This window comes from Nicotiana attenuata, chromosome 2, assembly GCF_001879085.1.
Source record: "Nicotiana attenuata strain UT chromosome 2, NIATTr2, whole genome shotgun sequence".
Lineage (NCBI taxonomy): Eukaryota > Viridiplantae > Streptophyta > Magnoliopsida > Solanales > Solanaceae > Nicotiana > Nicotiana attenuata.
Window position 1 is genome coordinate 39,938,865 of NC_031990.1, and position 17,090 is coordinate 39,955,954.

The following is a 17,090-nucleotide window of genomic DNA, read 5'->3' on the forward strand; positions in this document are numbered from 1 at the left end:
CGAAGGATGTACAACAATTTCAATTAAGACTAAATAATAGCAGAAAGAACTTGGGGAAAGCAGTTAATAGGGGATCGGGGCATAAATTCCAAAAACGACCGGTCGGGTCGTTACATAGGAGAACTCTAAATTTGCAACCTCTAAATGCAAATGATATCTATGTCACTTTTGCTTCTTTGGAAACTATATCAAAATTTCCCTATTCTTTTTGTCACATTTCCTTCGGTAATCTTAGTCACTTTTGCCTCTTCGGAAACTCCATCAATTTTTTCCCATTTTCTTTTGTAATATTTTATTGACTTATTATAAAAATAAAGATTCTTTAATTTTTTAACAATGAAAAACTTCGAAGATTACGATTTCGGAAGGTTGTTAATAAAGTTGCAGATAATGGTAAAACAGTAGATATTCCAAATCCAATGAATAGTGAGTCGAATGGTACAAGAAGTTCCCTATAAAAGGGTCTAAATTCTCACTCAATTGGCACAACAACACTAAGAGCCTTTCTTTTATAACATAATCCTTTTGCGTATCTATTTAATATATTCATTCTTAAAAAATGTCAGGAGGAAACAGTGTCACAATTATTGCCGTAGCTGTGATGCTATGCGTCCTTCTTCAAGCCAGTATTTCAAATGCAGCTACAATTCCTGCTGGTGGTGCTAATGGTTGGGGTTTCAACATGAATGGTTGGCCTAATGGCCAGACTTTCAAGGTTGGCGATGTCATTGGTAAGCATTCATAAGCAAATTTTTATATTCAAATAATAATGAAATTGTGCATCTATTTGACAAAAATTAACGTTTCTCTATTTCTTTTTTCTTTCCTAAAATACAGAATTTAAATACATGGCTGGGATGCACAACGTTGTGAAAGTGAGCAAGGCAGGATTTGACGCTTGCGATGGTACTGGAGGACAAGTTTTTAGTTCAGGAGACGATAAAGTAACACTTGTACAAGGAACACAATACTTCATTTGTACAATCGGGCCACATTGTTCTAATGGCGTCAAGGCTGCTGTTACCGCCAATTAATTTATTTCAAATAAATTGCATTTTCAAAATTAAATCTAGTAGTATTATTTTATTCCAATAGTTGTACTTTAGAGTACCAATGATATAGAATGTTTTATTTCATGATCCATATAGATGTTTTTGGACTTAATTTCATAGGTGATCATCCAACTAATTGTGGGTTTCACACAAGCCACTCAACTTTCATTTGTCACTTTAAAATAAATCAACTTATAGAATATAACTTTAAACTCATTCTAGATGTTGCCCCAACTTATATCCAGCGGAAATCTGACATGGCAACATAAAATCTGATAATGACTTTATTAAAATGCCACATCAGTTTACAAGGACCCATTTTTTATATTAACCCTTTTCAACCCTTCCTCCTATTTACCAGACCATTACCCATTAACGCCTAACCCAAATGTGTTATATAAATCAAACCCCAGCATCGCTTCCCCCAGAAGACTATCAAGCGATTCCCATTTCACTCAACTTTTCTCCTTCTCCATTCCATTGTGGGTAAATACGTTACTGGATTGTTAAGCCTCTTCGCTCTTGCGCCTCGTCCTTTCATTAAATTCCTTTCCCTATATTACATGTCAATATAAACAACTGACGCCGATTACTACTATATCCCCATCACCAAATAGGAGTGCTTGTTTACCCGTAAAACGGTATAGTTGAATTTATACGTAGTTTATAGACAAGTGAATTTATTTGATCTAAATATAACAAACGAATTAGACAGAAATATAATACTTAGCCTTAAAATTAAAATGAAACGGCAAATATCTCGATCCCGGGCGCAGAGCTACCGAGGGTAGTAAGAACAATATAAGTAAACAAGAAAGTAAAATGTTATTGAGCTTTAGATAGAATATAAGGTATGCTTGTCAGAAAATTCGTCCCCTTATATATAATGATGGCAGAGTTTACTATTTATAGATACACCTAGGGAACAAGGTCCTAAGATCAAGCCCCTCTTAAATGACAATTATGAGGGTCATTGAAGGTAAATAATGTAATTATGCATACATGGTCTATTATTGCAAAGTCATTCCATATTCTCTATAACAGATAATACATTTAATGTTGTAGAATATTCTTCATTGAATGTTACCGGATGAGAGACATTTATTTGACCTTTATGAATATCATTCTTTTCAATGACAAGCGAGACCATTGCTTTGAATTTGACTGTCTTCTGTTTTTGGCTTCACGTATCGCTTTCTCATGCGTTTATTAAATATAAACATATTTGTGGTCAGTACTACACATTTGGAAATTGGAAGATAAGCAACATAACACGTAACAAGCCACACAACTACCACCGATGAATGTGGTTGGATAAATATAACCCTTACCGTTAATCAAATGTCTCTAATTCAAGCGTTAGTTATGGATCGGTGAATGCGATTGGATAAATATGATCCTTACCATTAATCGTGTGTCGTAAATTCAAGCATTAGTAATGAAAATATAGCTCATAGAGAGCGTTTTCTCTTTTAATTGGCTCTACATGGCCTGAATTTACATTAGTCGAGCTAGTGAATATATACCCGATGGATGGTTAAACCAAAAAAAAGTTAAAGAACTTGTAGGCCAATTATTTTTCACAACCTTAATTTGTGTTATAATTTTGAGCTAATCCGCTTTGCTTTATACCATAGCATTGTTTAGAGTTAACAGTGCTGAGTTATAATAGAAGCTCTACTTTGAACGTGCTATAGTGCTAAAAGAAAAGGCCTGTCTAAACGAATGTATGGATAAAAGTGTAATGAACATTAGAAATAACATGGATCGGTCGGATGCATTTTATCTGTTTGGACAAAGTTGTAATGGGTTTATTTTAAGAGAAATTTTCCGAAATGACTATTGTTTAGTGATTATTAACTTGCTATAGCTACCATTTACTTAATTACTTCCTATAGCTATGTTTTCACTTGTTATAGAGTGTATTCGATGTATTCAAGTTACTGCATTCATGAATATAGTAGCAAAATCGGCGGAAAACAAGGAAGTCTAGCTACACATAGACTGTATTCATATGTATCCGCGAGCTGTATTCGTGAATACAGTAACGGAAATCTGCGAAAAAAAAGGTCTTCAGCTGTTTTAAAACGGTAAGTGAATCAACTAACGCGATAGACTCCTAATATAACTCAACAAACTCAATTATAACACGCAAAATTTGTATTTCCAGTTATAGAAAAGATTCTCAGCCGAAAAACACCCTCTTCACAGATTCAATCAATCCTTTCTTTTTTTAGTGGTATCTTTACAAATAGATTTATATATTGAAATTATTTAATTACATTGAATACAGTTAAATACATACAATACATTGAATACATGAAGTATAACGGGTCATCTATATTGCAAAACATATGAATACATACTGCAGATACATTTGAATACATATATACATCTGAATATATAAATTATATTAATTAAAAAAATATATGAATACATTCTACAATACATTGAATACATACTGCTGGACAAGACAGTAAAACAAAGTGAAGCTTTGAAATTATATAATTAAATTGAATACAGTTAAATACAGTGAATATATTGAAAAAGTAGAAAAAACTAAAGACAGTGTATACAATGAAATACATGAAATACAACGAAATACATTAAATACAATGAAAACAATGTATCTTTTCCCTTAACCTCTGAATCATCATCCATAAGTTTTCTTCTCTTTTCCGCATCAGGAAGTGTTGATTCTATCGAAGATTTCTCAAATTGGGCTTGTTTCGATGTCGAGTAACCCTCTTGTGAGTTGTTGAATCAGCCATTGGATATGAAATTTCGAGTTTTTGGTGAATGCATAACAATGATGATTATTTCTAAAAAATTAGTAAAGAGAAACAAAAGAAGCAATGTACCAGCGAAAATCTAACAACTTTAACACTTACCACAACTTTTTGAAGCAAAAAAAATTGAAAATTTCGCGAGACAATGGAGATCAATCAGCGGAGAAACGTGGTTGTATTCATGGAGAAGAGACTGGCGTTGAGAGAGAGAGGTGGTGGAGAGAGATCATGGTTTCTGAAGTTGTATACTATACGGTGGTCTTGTGAGAGAAAGAACAGAAAATAGGAGAGAGAAAAATATTACCCAGCGTATTTAATGGTTAAACGATAGGAAGCGACCATAAATACATATTTTGCTATAAAACCTAAAAGGTAGCTATTGAAAATAATATTTTAAAAGGATATTTATTTATAATAAATAAGTTGTAAAGCTTTGCTATAGGAGGTAAAATTTCCTTATTTTAAATAGAGAAATTTTCATTAAGCACTATCTTTAGTGGTAATTAGCTATCTATAGATACCATTTGCTATATTACGAATTGTAGATACGTTTTCTGTTGTTATAAGATGTATTAGATGTATTTAAGCTATTGTATTCATGAATACAGTAGCAAAAATAGGCGTGAATCAGGGAAGTCCAGCTAATCAGTTGTTGTATTCGAGTGTATTCGACTATATTCATGGCGTGAAACATGGGATTACAGCTGGACAGAATAAATAGATATTTGGCTATAAAAAATCAAAAGGTAGCTATGGAATATAATTTTTTTAAAAGGGTATTTATTTTAAATAAATAAGGAATAAACCTTTGCTATAGGAGGTAACTAATGAAGAAGGATAACGTTGATAAGTTGTAGTATATTATCAATTGGTTTTGTCCACTTGTGTCCTAGTTTGCATAGGATTGATATCCTCTGTATATAACTTATTTTAGGACTCTTACATGATTTGTATGTATAAAGATGGCAGAGTAGTTTCAATACAATTATCAGAAAGCCTTTCATGGTATCAAGAGACCTAAGAGGTTAAAACAACCCAAATAAAAACCGCAGAAGCTTTGAAACGGCTTCAATGGTGGACGATAACATCTCATCAGGTTCCTCAGGAATAGCTGCTGGAACACAGACCTCCATGGTCACCACTCTACCGTCTCCTAATCTTGCTCATCAACTACCGGTTAAACTTACATCGTCAAATTTTTTGCTGTGGAAGACACAGTTTCTTCCGATGGTTCGAGGTTGTGGACTTGGTCACCATATTGATGGTAGTCAGCTGATTCCAGATCAGTTTCTGACTGGTAATCAACCTAATCCAGACTATCACGTTTGGATAAGAGAAGATCAACTTGTGTTAAGTTGGATTGTTGCTTCCGTGTCGGGAAGGAATATTGCCTCAACTAGTTGGCGCTGAGACAGCCCAAACGGCTTGGAACAAACTAGTTGCTGCCTATGCCTCAGGTTCGAAGCCCCAGATTCGTGAGTTGAAAACTCAGGTACACACATTGCAGAGAGACAATTCTAGTATTTAGTCTTATGTGCCAAAGGCAAAGGAAATTGCGGACAAGTTGGCTGCATTGCAGCATCCGGTTCCTAATGATGATTTAGTTGAATTTGTTCTTGCTGGACTGGGACCAGCCTATCATCCCTTTACAAGATCTCTTAAATCGCGTCAAGAGGATATCTCGTTTGATGCTTTATATGGATTATTGTTGAATGAAGAACGACAATTAAAGAGAGATGAGACTCTTAATGTCATAGCACCCACAACACAATTTACTCAGAGTTCTATTGCCCCCACTCGTGGCCGTGGTAGAGGTAGAGGTAATAGAGGTCGTGGACGCTCTCAAAATTATGGTTTTCTTCCGATGACTCAACAACGTGGTTTCCAGAACACCACTCAATCCTCTAACGTTCTGTCTTCAACCTTAGATATGTCAACAATTATTTATCACAATTGTGCGGGAAAGGGCCATATCGCACGAGTTTGCCCATCACCCAAGACATCTAACGGCACTCGAGTTTCTGGACGACCTGTCTCTAACCTAGCAAACACCCAAACTCCACCTACCCAAAATTGGTTGATGGATAGTGGCACCACGCATCATCTGACATCTGATCTAGAAAACCTTGGCATTCACTCTGAATATCAAGGTCCTTAGGAAGTAACTCTAGGTAATGGCTCTAAATTACCAATCTCTCATACAGGTGCAAGTTCTATTGTTGCTTCTGACAAAAAATTCAAACTTGAAGATATTCTTCATGTCCCTTCTGCTACTCAAAATTTAATTTCCATTAGTTCCTTTACTAAATCTAACAATGTTTCTGTTGAATTCTTTCCTAACCACTTTTTGATTAAGGATTTGGCTACGAGGGCACCACTACACACAGGGCGGATTAATAGAGGATTATATTCGCTCCCTGTGACAAGACTACCATCCCCAGCTTCCTTTGCAGCTTCTCTTGGTGTTTGGCATGTCTGGCTCATGCATCTTATCCTACAGTTCGTCAAGCATTACCATCTACTGTTTTTCAGTCTAGTAAACCTCCTAGTTTATGCACTACTTGTGCTATTAGCAAAAGTCATAAGATTTCTTTTAGTGAGTCTAGTTTTCAAGCATCTGGCCCTCTTGATTTAATTTGTTCAGATGTTTGGGGCCCTGCCCCGGTTGTTTCCAATGATGGTTATCGTTATCATGTGATCTTTTTTGATCATTTTAGTAAATACACTTGGATCTATTTTCTTCGCTTTAAATCTGAAGTTCTTTCAGTTTTTATTCAGTTTCGCACTCTTGTTGAAAAATACTTTGGTCGCCACATTAAATGTTTTCAAGCTGACTGGGGAGGGGTGTTTCAAGCCTTGACCAATTATTTACGTGATAATGGAATTACACAGCGTGTTTCTTGCCCTTACACTCCTGAACAAAATGGTTTTGCAGAACGTAAACATAGGCACATTGTCGAAACTGGTAGAGCATTATTACATTATGCCAATATCCCTTCTCATTTTTGGACAAATGCATTTGAAACTGCAGTATATACTATTAACCGATTGCCCACACCCCGGTTGAAAAATCGATCACCATTTTACGTACTTTTTCAAAAGGATCCCGACTATTCGCTATTGCGTATTTTTGGTTGCTTATGTTTTCCTTGGCTTCGTCCTTACACGAAGGATAAATTATCACCTCGATCTAAACCTTGTGTGTTTTTGGGGTACAGTAAAATTCATAAAGGATATAAATGTTTTGATCCTATTTCCTCAAAATTTTTTGTATCACGTCACGTAATTTTTGATGATCTGTGTTTCCGTTTTCTTCACAGGATGCCTTGGTGCCCATAAAATCAACCACTACTCCTACAGATCCTCTCACACTACAAATACCTCTTGCTCCTACAATACCTCCATCTCCAGATAATTTTCTTTCTAACCGTTCCCAGACTATCTTACTAAATCATTCGGAATCAGATCACTCCCTTACCTCGCCAATACCCAAGCTGCCAGTATCCCAAGCATCTTCACAACTCCCACCTGCTGTTGTTCAGCCTCCAAATCCGCCAGACACACCTGCGTCACCTCAGCCTAAGTTGCCACATTCACCACCTGCTCGGCGTATGGTCACTCGAGCTCAAACTGGTTCGCTAAAGCCCAAGCAGCCATTCTCCATGTCTGCTGTCACTCCTGCCTTTGATGAACCTTCTTGCTATTCTCAGGCTGTTAAGCATGAGCACTAGCGTCGTGCTATGGCAGACGAATACAATGCATTAATACACAATGGAACCTGGCAGCTTGTTCCTTCGTCTCCAACTCAGAATGTCATTGGTTGTCGATGGGTGTTTAAGACAAAGATGAAAGCTGATGGTTCTTTAGATCGTTACAAAGCTCGACTTGTTGCCAAAGGATATCACCAACGACGTGGGATCGATTTTGTGGAGACGTTTAGTCCTGTAGTTAAGCCAACCACAATTCGGTTGTTGTTATCCTTGGCTGTGACTAATGGTTGGCATATCACACAGTTGGACATCTCCAATGCTTTTCTTCATGGCAACTTGGATGAAGTTGTATATATGTCTCAACCTCCTGGTTTTATTGATCCCTCCCGTCCAGATCATATGTGTCTTCTCAAGCGATCTCTTTATGGTCTCAAACAAGCTCCTCGGATGTGGAACATGCGACTCACTGATGCTCTCACTTCGCTAGGATTCTTGGGATCTAAGACGGATAGTTCTTTGTTCTATATGTCTACTCCTAGTGACAAGCTTTTCTGTCTAATATATGTGGATGATATTTTGGTGCTTGGTAATAACCCTGCTCGTATTAAGTCATTGGTTTCACAACTCCAGTCTCAATTTACAGTACGTGATTTGGGGACTCTGTCCTATTTTTTTAGGTATAACAACATCTTGGACAAGTGAAGGATTATTTTTATCTCAAAAGAAATATGTTGAAGAGCTCCTTCGACGTGTTCTGATGGAGTCGTGCAGTCCTGTTAACACTCCTATTTCCCCAGCCTGCAAACTTTCATCATTTGCTGGTGTTCCATTTAATGATCTGACGTTGTATCGCAGCATAGTTGGTGCGCTGCAGTACTTGACCTTCACGCGTCTGGATGTGGCATATGCAGTGAATAAGGTTTCTCAATCCATGCATTGTCCTACAGATATTCATTGGATGGCAGTGAAACGTATCTTGCGATATATCAAAGGTGTTAGACTTTAAGCCATTGGGCTTTAAAGTAGAAGAAGTGTGAATTGAAAATGGAGGGAAATTAAAAATTTGAAGAAGTGAACTTTTGTCTTGCACTTTGTCCCTCATTGGTGAGGGACAACCACATTTGTGTGCTTATATATAGAATCACTTCTTAAAGCTCTTAAAGGAGTTGAAGAGAATGAACCCTCGCGCCGTCGTCGTCGCTCGCTCGGCTCGTCTTTGTCTTTGGCTTTGGATTTGTCAAATGATCGATCGATAAGATTATTTTTGGACAAAATTTATTTAATTATTTAATAATTAATTAAATGCCAAATCACTGCTGAAAATACGCCAGAACCATGCTGAAGGTTCAGAGGGCCTCTCTGGCCGCGGTCGCCAACCGCGGCAGGCAGCGTATTCTTCTGAAAAGTCACCTTTTCCAGACACCTCTTCTGATAATTGCCTATAAATTCTGAGGCAAGGCTCCATTTTCTACACACGAAAAACACTCCAGAACTTCTTTCTTTCTGAATATACTGCATTCTAATTCGCAGTCTCTCTCTCTCAAATTCGTAAGTGTGATTTTGCTCCGTTCTTTAAGTTCGTTGGTATCCTACAGTTTGTATTGCCACTGTTGCAGGAAGGTTTATTCCGTTTTATCCTGGGAGGATTTAATCCATTACCTTGCCAATGTGTGAGGGGGTTAAAATCCCTTAAGGACACACAAGCAAATTGTGGACTCGGAATATTTCTTAAACTCTTCTATTTTTCCAGTTTCTTTTATTTTTCTAACAGTTTTTTTTCTGAATTTGTTTTTTAACACAGTAGCGCTTACAAGCTTAAGGAATTTCAAACTAACGTTTCTGTGTTGAAACATATATTAAACTGTTATTCATATTTTGTATACTGTTTTGGAGACTAAAGCCTTCGTGCTTTCTACTCCAATAATTGTTCTGTCCGGTTTAAAGTATATAAAAACTTTACCGGAATAATAAACGTACGGGTTTGAAGTATATAAAAACTTCACCATTGTTACGTATTGTATGTTTGGTTTGGTGCTCAGTTTGAAGATATCAAAACTTCACTGATTTAACAAAGTTCTGTTGTGTTTCCAACTCTACAGAAAAGATGACGAACGAAAACCAAACTAATGGAAATGTTGTGGGAACGGGAGCTACTGTTACGAGTGCTGCTGCCTCGTCAAGCCGTTCTACTCCTGCTCATGCTATGGCACCGGCAGAAAAACCCTAAAAGTTTTCCGGTATTGACTTCAAATGCTGGCAAATGAAGATGCTCTTCTATCTTACTACGTTGAGTTTGCAACGTTTCATCAAGGAGGATCCTCCGGTCATGGCTGAAAATACTCCGGATGATGAACGACTTGTTGTAACTGAAGCATGGAAACATTCTGATTTCCTGTGCAAAAATTACATTTTGAGTTGTTTGGAAGATGGCTTGTACAATGTCTATAGTGTCATGGAAACTTCAAAAGCGTTATGGAATGCGCTTGAGAAGAAATACAAGACTAAGGATGCCGGACTTAAGAAGTTCGTGGCTGTAAGGTTCTTGGATTTCAAGATGATTGACACTAGGTCGGTCATAACTCAAGTCCAAGAACTACAAGTCATTGTACATGACCTCCTTGCTGAAGGTATGACCCAAATCAATAATTTTATTAATAAGATTTATCTTATTATTAATAATGAATTTGTTATTGAAGGTATGATCATAAATGAGGCCTTTCAAGTCGCTGCTTTCATTGAGAGGTTACCTCCGCTGTGGAAGGATTTTAAGAACTATCTTAAACACAAACGGAAGGAAATGACACTAGAAGACTTGATTGTTCGTTTGAGGATAGAAGAGGACAACAAAAATGCTGAAAAGAAGTCACGTGGACACTCGACAATAATGGGGGCAAACATTGTTGAGGAGGCACACAAAAGTAAGAAGAGGAGAAAAGCTTCTGGACCAAAGATTACTGCAAGTAGAGGAAGTTAAAGGGTAATTGCACAACTGTGGAAAATTTGGGCATAAGGCGGTGGATTGTTCGTGGCGCCAAAGAATGATAAGAAGAAAAAAGAATCAAGCCAACATGGTTGAAGATGAAATGGAAGACTTGTGTGCCATGTTGTCTGAATGCAACTTGGTAGAATCCCGAAAGAATGGTGGATAGATTCTGGAGCCACCCGCCATGTTTGTGCTAAGCAAGGAAGTTAATTTCTTCTTATGCCCCCGCAGCAGGTCCCGACGAGACAATCTTCATGGGAAATTCATCTCACGGCCAAGATTGAAGGAGTTGGCAAAGATTGCGTTGAAGATGACGTCGGGAAAAATAGTGACTCTAAACCAAGTCCTCCATGTTCCATGAAATTCGCAAGAATCTTGTGTCTACCTCACTTCTTGTCAAGAATGGATTCAAATGTATTTTTGTTTCTAATAGTGTTGTACTAAGTAAGAACGATTTGTATGTAGGAAAAGGTTACCTAAATGAGGGCCTTTTTAAGCTAAATGTAATAGCAAGTTCCCTATCAATAAAGTGAAATGCTTCTTCTTACTTGCTTGAGTCAAACCACTTTATGGCATTCGCATTTAGGTCACGTAAACTTTCAAAACATTGCGAAAGATGATAAATCTAGAAGTATTGCAAAAATTTGATTGCATTAATTCTAAATGTCAAATATGTGTGGAATCAAAGTATGCTAAGCATCCTTATAAGTCCGTTGAAGGAATTCAAGTCCTTTAGACTTAATTCACACCAGATATTAGCGACCATGAAGTCAACACCATCTCGCGGTGGGAAAAAAGTATTTTATTACTTTTATTGACGATAGCACGTGATACTGCCTATGTTTATTTTACTTAATAGTAAAAGATGAGGCAATTGATGCTTTCAAGCAATACAAGAGTGAAGTTGAAACACAACTAAACAAAAAGATCAAAAATGATAAGAAGTGATAGGGGTGGCGAATATGAATCTCCTTTTGAAGAAATATGTTTGGAAAATGGCATTATTCACCAAAAACTGGCCCTTGCTCTCCACACATCTAACGGAATTGCGGAGAGAAAAGATCGAACATTGAAGGAAGATGATGAATGCGTTGCTGATAAGTTTCTGGCTTACACAAAAACTTGTGGGGGGAAGCTATTACTTACAGCTAACCGAAATAATCAACCGTGTACCTCATAGTAAACACAATCCATTCCTTATGAGAAGTGGAAAGGGAAGGAAGCCTAGCTTGAAATACTTCAAAGTGTGGGGGTGTTTAAGCTAAGGTACAAGTTCCTAAACCTAAAAGGGTTAAGATAGGTCCAAAAATGGTTGATTGTGTGTTTATTGGATATGTAACCAATAGCAAGGCATATCGTTTTTTGGTTCATAAATCAGAAAATCCTGAGATTCACATTAATACGATAATAGAATCAGATAATGCTGAATTCTTTGAAAACTATTTTTCCATATAAAAAGGAAAGTGAAGTGACCTGCCAAAAGTAAAACGACTTCGGGAGGAAAATAAGATGATAATGACTAATGAAGAAAATCCGAGAAGAAGTAAACGTCAAAGGACATCTACTTCATTCGGTCCAGATTTTCTGACTTTTCTGTTAGAAAATGAGCCTCGTACCTTCAAGGAAGCAATGTCTTCCTCAGAGGCACAATATTGGAAAGAAGCTGTCAATAGTGAAATAGAATCCATATTGAGCAACCATACTTGGGAATTGGTTGATCTTCCTCCAGGTAACAAAACGTTGGGTTCTAAATGGATTTTCAAGAAGAAAATGAAAGACGATGGTACTATTGACAAATACAAGGCAAGACTTGTTGTCAAAGGATTTAGACAACGAGAAGGTCTTGACTATTTTGACACATACTCGCCGGTAACAAGAATTAGATCCATTCGGATGCTAATAGCGTTAGCCGCCTTGTATGGTCTTCAAATCCATCAAATGGATGTAAAAACAACCTTCTTAAATGGTGATCTTGAGGAAGAAATTTACATGAACCAACCTGAAGGGTTTGTGGTTCCAGGAAAAGAAAAGAAGGTGTGTAGACTTGTTAAGTCTCTTTATGGACTAAAACAAGCACCCAAACAATGGCATGCGAAATTTGACCAAACAATGTTGTCAAATGGTTTTAAGATTAATGAATGTGATAAATGTGTTTACATTAAGAACGTTCCAAATCATATAGTCATTGTTTGCTTATACGTTGATGATATGCTAATAATGAGCAAAGACATTGCCGACATTCAAGCTACTAAGCGCATGCTTGCTAGTAAGTTTGATATGAAAGACTTAGGAGTTGCCGATGTAATTCTAGGAATTAAAATCAAGAGGACTCCTCAGGGTCTAGCTTTGTCTCAATCACATTACGTGAAAATGGTACTTGAAAAATTCAAACATTTGGAATTTAGAAGTGCAAGAACTCCAATTGACTTAAATCATCATCTTATAAAGAATAAAGTGAAAGTACGTCTCAATTGGAGTATGCTCGTGTGTTGGGAAGCTTAATGTACATCATGAACTGTACACGACCTGATATAGCTTGTGCGATAAGTAAACTTAGTCGATTCACAAGTAATCCCAACAAACATCACTGGGTAGCAATGAAACGAGTTCTGGGATATTTGGAATATACCCAAGACTACGCTTTGCACTACAATAAATATCCTGCGGTTATCGAAGGATATAGTGATGCAAATTGGATAACCGGCTCAACAGAAACAAAGTCCACAAGCGGATATATTTTTACTGTTGGTGGAGGAGCAGTATCTTGGAAGTCTTCCAAACAAACGTGCATTGCTCGCTCTACAATGGAATCAGAGTTTATAGCTTTGGATAAAGCCGGTGAAGAAGCTGAATGGCTTAGAAATTTCTTAGAAGACATTCCGTTCTGGCCAAAACCTTTGGCTCCTATTTGCATACATTGCGATAGTGAGGCTGCAATAGGACGGGCAGGGAGCGTTATGTATAACGGAAAGTCTCGTCATATACGATGAAGACATAACACCGTTAGACAACTACTTTCTAGTGGAATTATCACTATTGATTATGTAAGATCAAAGGATAATGTGGCGGATCCGCTTACAAAAGGCTTAACTAGAGAGGGAGTTGAGAAATCATCTAAGGGAATGGGACTATGGCCGAGGACAAGTCAACATGGCGGTAACTCTACCTAGAATTTTGGATGTTCCGAGATCTAGGTTCAAGGAGCTCAAACAAAGTTGTGATTGACCGGTTCAACATTGTCAAAGTAAAATCTTTGGTCCCTTCTCGTGATGAAGACAATGTTCAGTAACAAGGATAGAACTTTACACGTTCTTTAATGATTACCTAAGTTTGATGAGGTATTTATCAAATAGTGTCAATCTAAAGGATTACACGTTTAGGAATCACCTATGTAAGTGTGAAGTGGAAGCCGCTTCAATGAGAATTCTGTAAGGCCAATTCTCTACGCACTTATGAAACCAGGCGGTGTTCATGGCTAAAACGAACACAACAATTAGAACCAAAAGACGGTTAAGGGTTGGTTGTGTGAAATATGGTTGTTTAGGTATATACTAAAGTTCGACGGTTCAAAGATATCAAATCTACCGACTGACCGAGTATATCCGACATATGTTCACTACGGAAAGTTCAAAGGGAAACCTACTTATCCAGATGCAATTAATCCTTACTTGCAAAATCACATAGCTTTCATCTATGATCTTTCTTGATACAGCCATTCCCATTCATGTGGGGGATTGTTAGACTTTAAGCCATTGGGCTTTAAAGTAGAAGAAGAGTGAATTGGAAATGGAGGGAAATTGAAAATTTGAAGAAGTAAACTTTTGTCTTGCACTTTGTCCCTCATTGGTGAGGGACAACCACATTTGTGTGCTTATATATAGAATCACTTCTTAAAGCTCTTAAAAGGAGTTGAAGAGAATGAACTCTCGCGCCGTCGTCGTCGCTCGCTCGGCTCGGCTTTGGCTTTGGCTTTGGATTTGGATTTGGATTTGGAAAATGATCGATCGATAAGATTATTTTTGGACAAAATTTATTTAATTATTTAATAATTAATTAAATGCCAAATCACTGCTGAAAATACGCCAGAACCTTGCTGAAGGTTCAGAGAGCCTCTCTGGCCGCGGTTCTGCCGCGACCGCGGTAGAACCGCGGCAGGCATGTTCAGAAAGCCTCTCTGACCGCGGTTCTTCCGCGACCGTGGTAGAACCGCGGCAGGCAGCGTATTCTTCTGAAAAGTCACCTTTTCCAGACACCTCTTCTGATAATTGCCTATAAATTCTGAGGCAAGACTCCATTTTCTACACACGAAAAACACTCCAGAACTTCTTTCTTTCTGAATATACTGCATTCTAGTTTGCAGTCTCTCTCTCTCAAATTCGTAAGTGTGATTTTGCTCCGTTCTTTAAGTTCGTTGGTATCCTGCAGTTTGTATTGCCACTGTTGCAGGAAGGTTTATTCCGTTTTATCCTGGGAGGATTTAATCCATTACCTTGGCAACGTGTGAGGGGGTTAAAATTCCTTAAGGACACACAAGCAAATTGTGGACTCGGAATATTTCTTAAACTCTTCTGTTTTTCCAGTTTCTTTTATTTTTCTAACAGTTTTTTTTTCCGAATTTGTGTTTTAACACAGTAGCTCTTACAAAAGGTTCATTAGCTCATGGTCTGTTCTTTTCACGAAGTTCTACAACATTGCTTCATGGCTATACAGATTCCGATTGGGGGGAGATATAGATGATAGGAAGTCCACCACTAGTTTTGCCATTTACCTGGGCAATCATTTGATATCATGGTCATCAAGAAAGCAAAGAGCTGTATCCCGATCAAGCACTGAGGCTGAGTATAGAGCACTAGCTGCTGCAACTTCAGAAATCACTTGGGTGGAGTTTCTGCTCCGAGAAATTGGATGTTTTACCTCTTCTACTCCTATTCTATGGTGTGACAATTTGAGTGCTACATACTTAACAGCCAATCCCATTTTTCATTCTCGTACGAAACACATGGAAATTGATTTCCATTTTGTTCGAGACAAGGTTCGTGCTAAGACGCTTTCAGTTTGGTATGTCGGTTCTCTTGATCAAGTTGCCGATCTATTGACGAAGCCATTGTCGAAGTCACGCTTTCTTGAGTTTAAATCCAAGTTGATGGTGGTCCAGACCCCTGCTCAACTTGTGGGGGAATGAAGAAGGATAACGTTGATCAGTTGTAGTATATTATCAATTGGTTTTGTCCATTTGTGTCCTAGTTTGCATAGGATTGTTATCCTCTGTATATAACTTATTTTAGGACTCTTACATGATTTGTATGTATAAATATGGCAGAGTATTTTCAATACAATTTTCAGAAAGCCTTTCAACTAATCCTTTTAAATATGGGTCCTTATAAGCTGATGTGGCATACTACAAATGCAATTATCGGATTTTAGATTTCCGGTGGGTATATGTTGAGGGAACAGCCAAAATTTAAAGTTATAGTCTATTAGTTGAGTTATTTTAAAGTGATAAATGAAAGTTGAGTGACTTTTATAATATTAGCATTTAGTTGGATGACCACGGCTGAAATTACCCCGATGTTTTTGCTTGTGGAGTACTTGAATGAAAAAAGAACTAGCATAATTAAGTTGTCATTTCATTCTTCAAATATAGAAATGAAGAGATATATCAATTAGCAGTAACTGAAATATTTTGGCCACCATTACAATGACCAGGAATGCCGCAAATAAAATAGTATGTGCCTCTGCCAAGAGTTACTCTATCATTTCCAGAACTAAGTGTTTTTCCTGAAGCCTTACAAGCACCGTAATTAGCCTTGTTCACTATCACCACATTGTGAATACCTTTAGGATATTTAAATACTGCAAAAAAAAAAAAATTATTAAAGTCATGAGGTAATAAACACTACATAAACTCCTATTTAATGACATAAACAGTTAGTATTTCTTTAACATACTAATTACTACCTCAGTTTGATAAATAAGCACTTATGCGATTTAATTTTTTTTTTAAAAAGAAAAAAATGTAAAAAAAAAGCAAATAATGGGTGTTAGTTTCATACCAAGCACATCGCCAGCTTTGAAATTCTTGCCATTAGGCCAGTTGCTAACACCAAAAGTCCAGCCATTACCATCTCCAACATAGTAAATAGCAGCATTAGTTATTTGAATAGTAAACAACACCATAAATATGACACATAAAATTGCAGACCCTTGTTTTCCTTGCATTTTATTTAACTTTGTAATTAGTAATTATTATTTTTTTGGATAGAAATTGTATAGTAGAGTGGGGGATGGAATTTGTTTTAAAAGGTGTAATTCAAAGATTTAGAAGTTAGCTGAATGCATTGAGTTACAACTTTGTGGCTTTTTTATAGTGGCACTAGCTAGACTGCCTAAATAATGCTAATTTCATTTTCTAGATTTTGACAATCTTCTTTTGGGCATTCAATGTAGATTTCATGAAATCTACCCATGTTGCATAGTGGAAAAGTGCGACTTTCTTCGTTCAATAAGTTTTTGTTTCCTTTCAAGTATGGACAATTTACAGATAAGAGCTTAAATA

The 17,090-nt window shown here is 37.1% G+C and overlaps 2 protein-coding genes across 2 annotated transcripts; one reads left to right on the forward strand and one right to left on the reverse strand.

Annotated features, from left to right (window-relative positions):
- On the forward strand, positions 560-1,034 carry LOC109222944 (basic blue protein-like). The gene is made up of 2 exons (XM_019387227.1): positions 560-731; positions 838-1,034. The coding sequence occupies exons 1-2, from the start codon at positions 560-562 to the stop codon at positions 1,032-1,034; spliced, it is 369 nt and encodes a 122-aa protein (XP_019242772.1).
- LOC109218673 (chemocyanin-like) lies at positions 16,194-16,753 on the reverse strand. The gene is made up of 2 exons (XM_019383049.1): positions 16,588-16,753; positions 16,194-16,387 (listed from the first exon to the last, which is right to left on the reverse strand). Exons 1-2 carry the CDS (start codon positions 16,751-16,753, stop codon positions 16,194-16,196), a joined length of 360 nt encoding a protein of 119 aa, XP_019238594.1.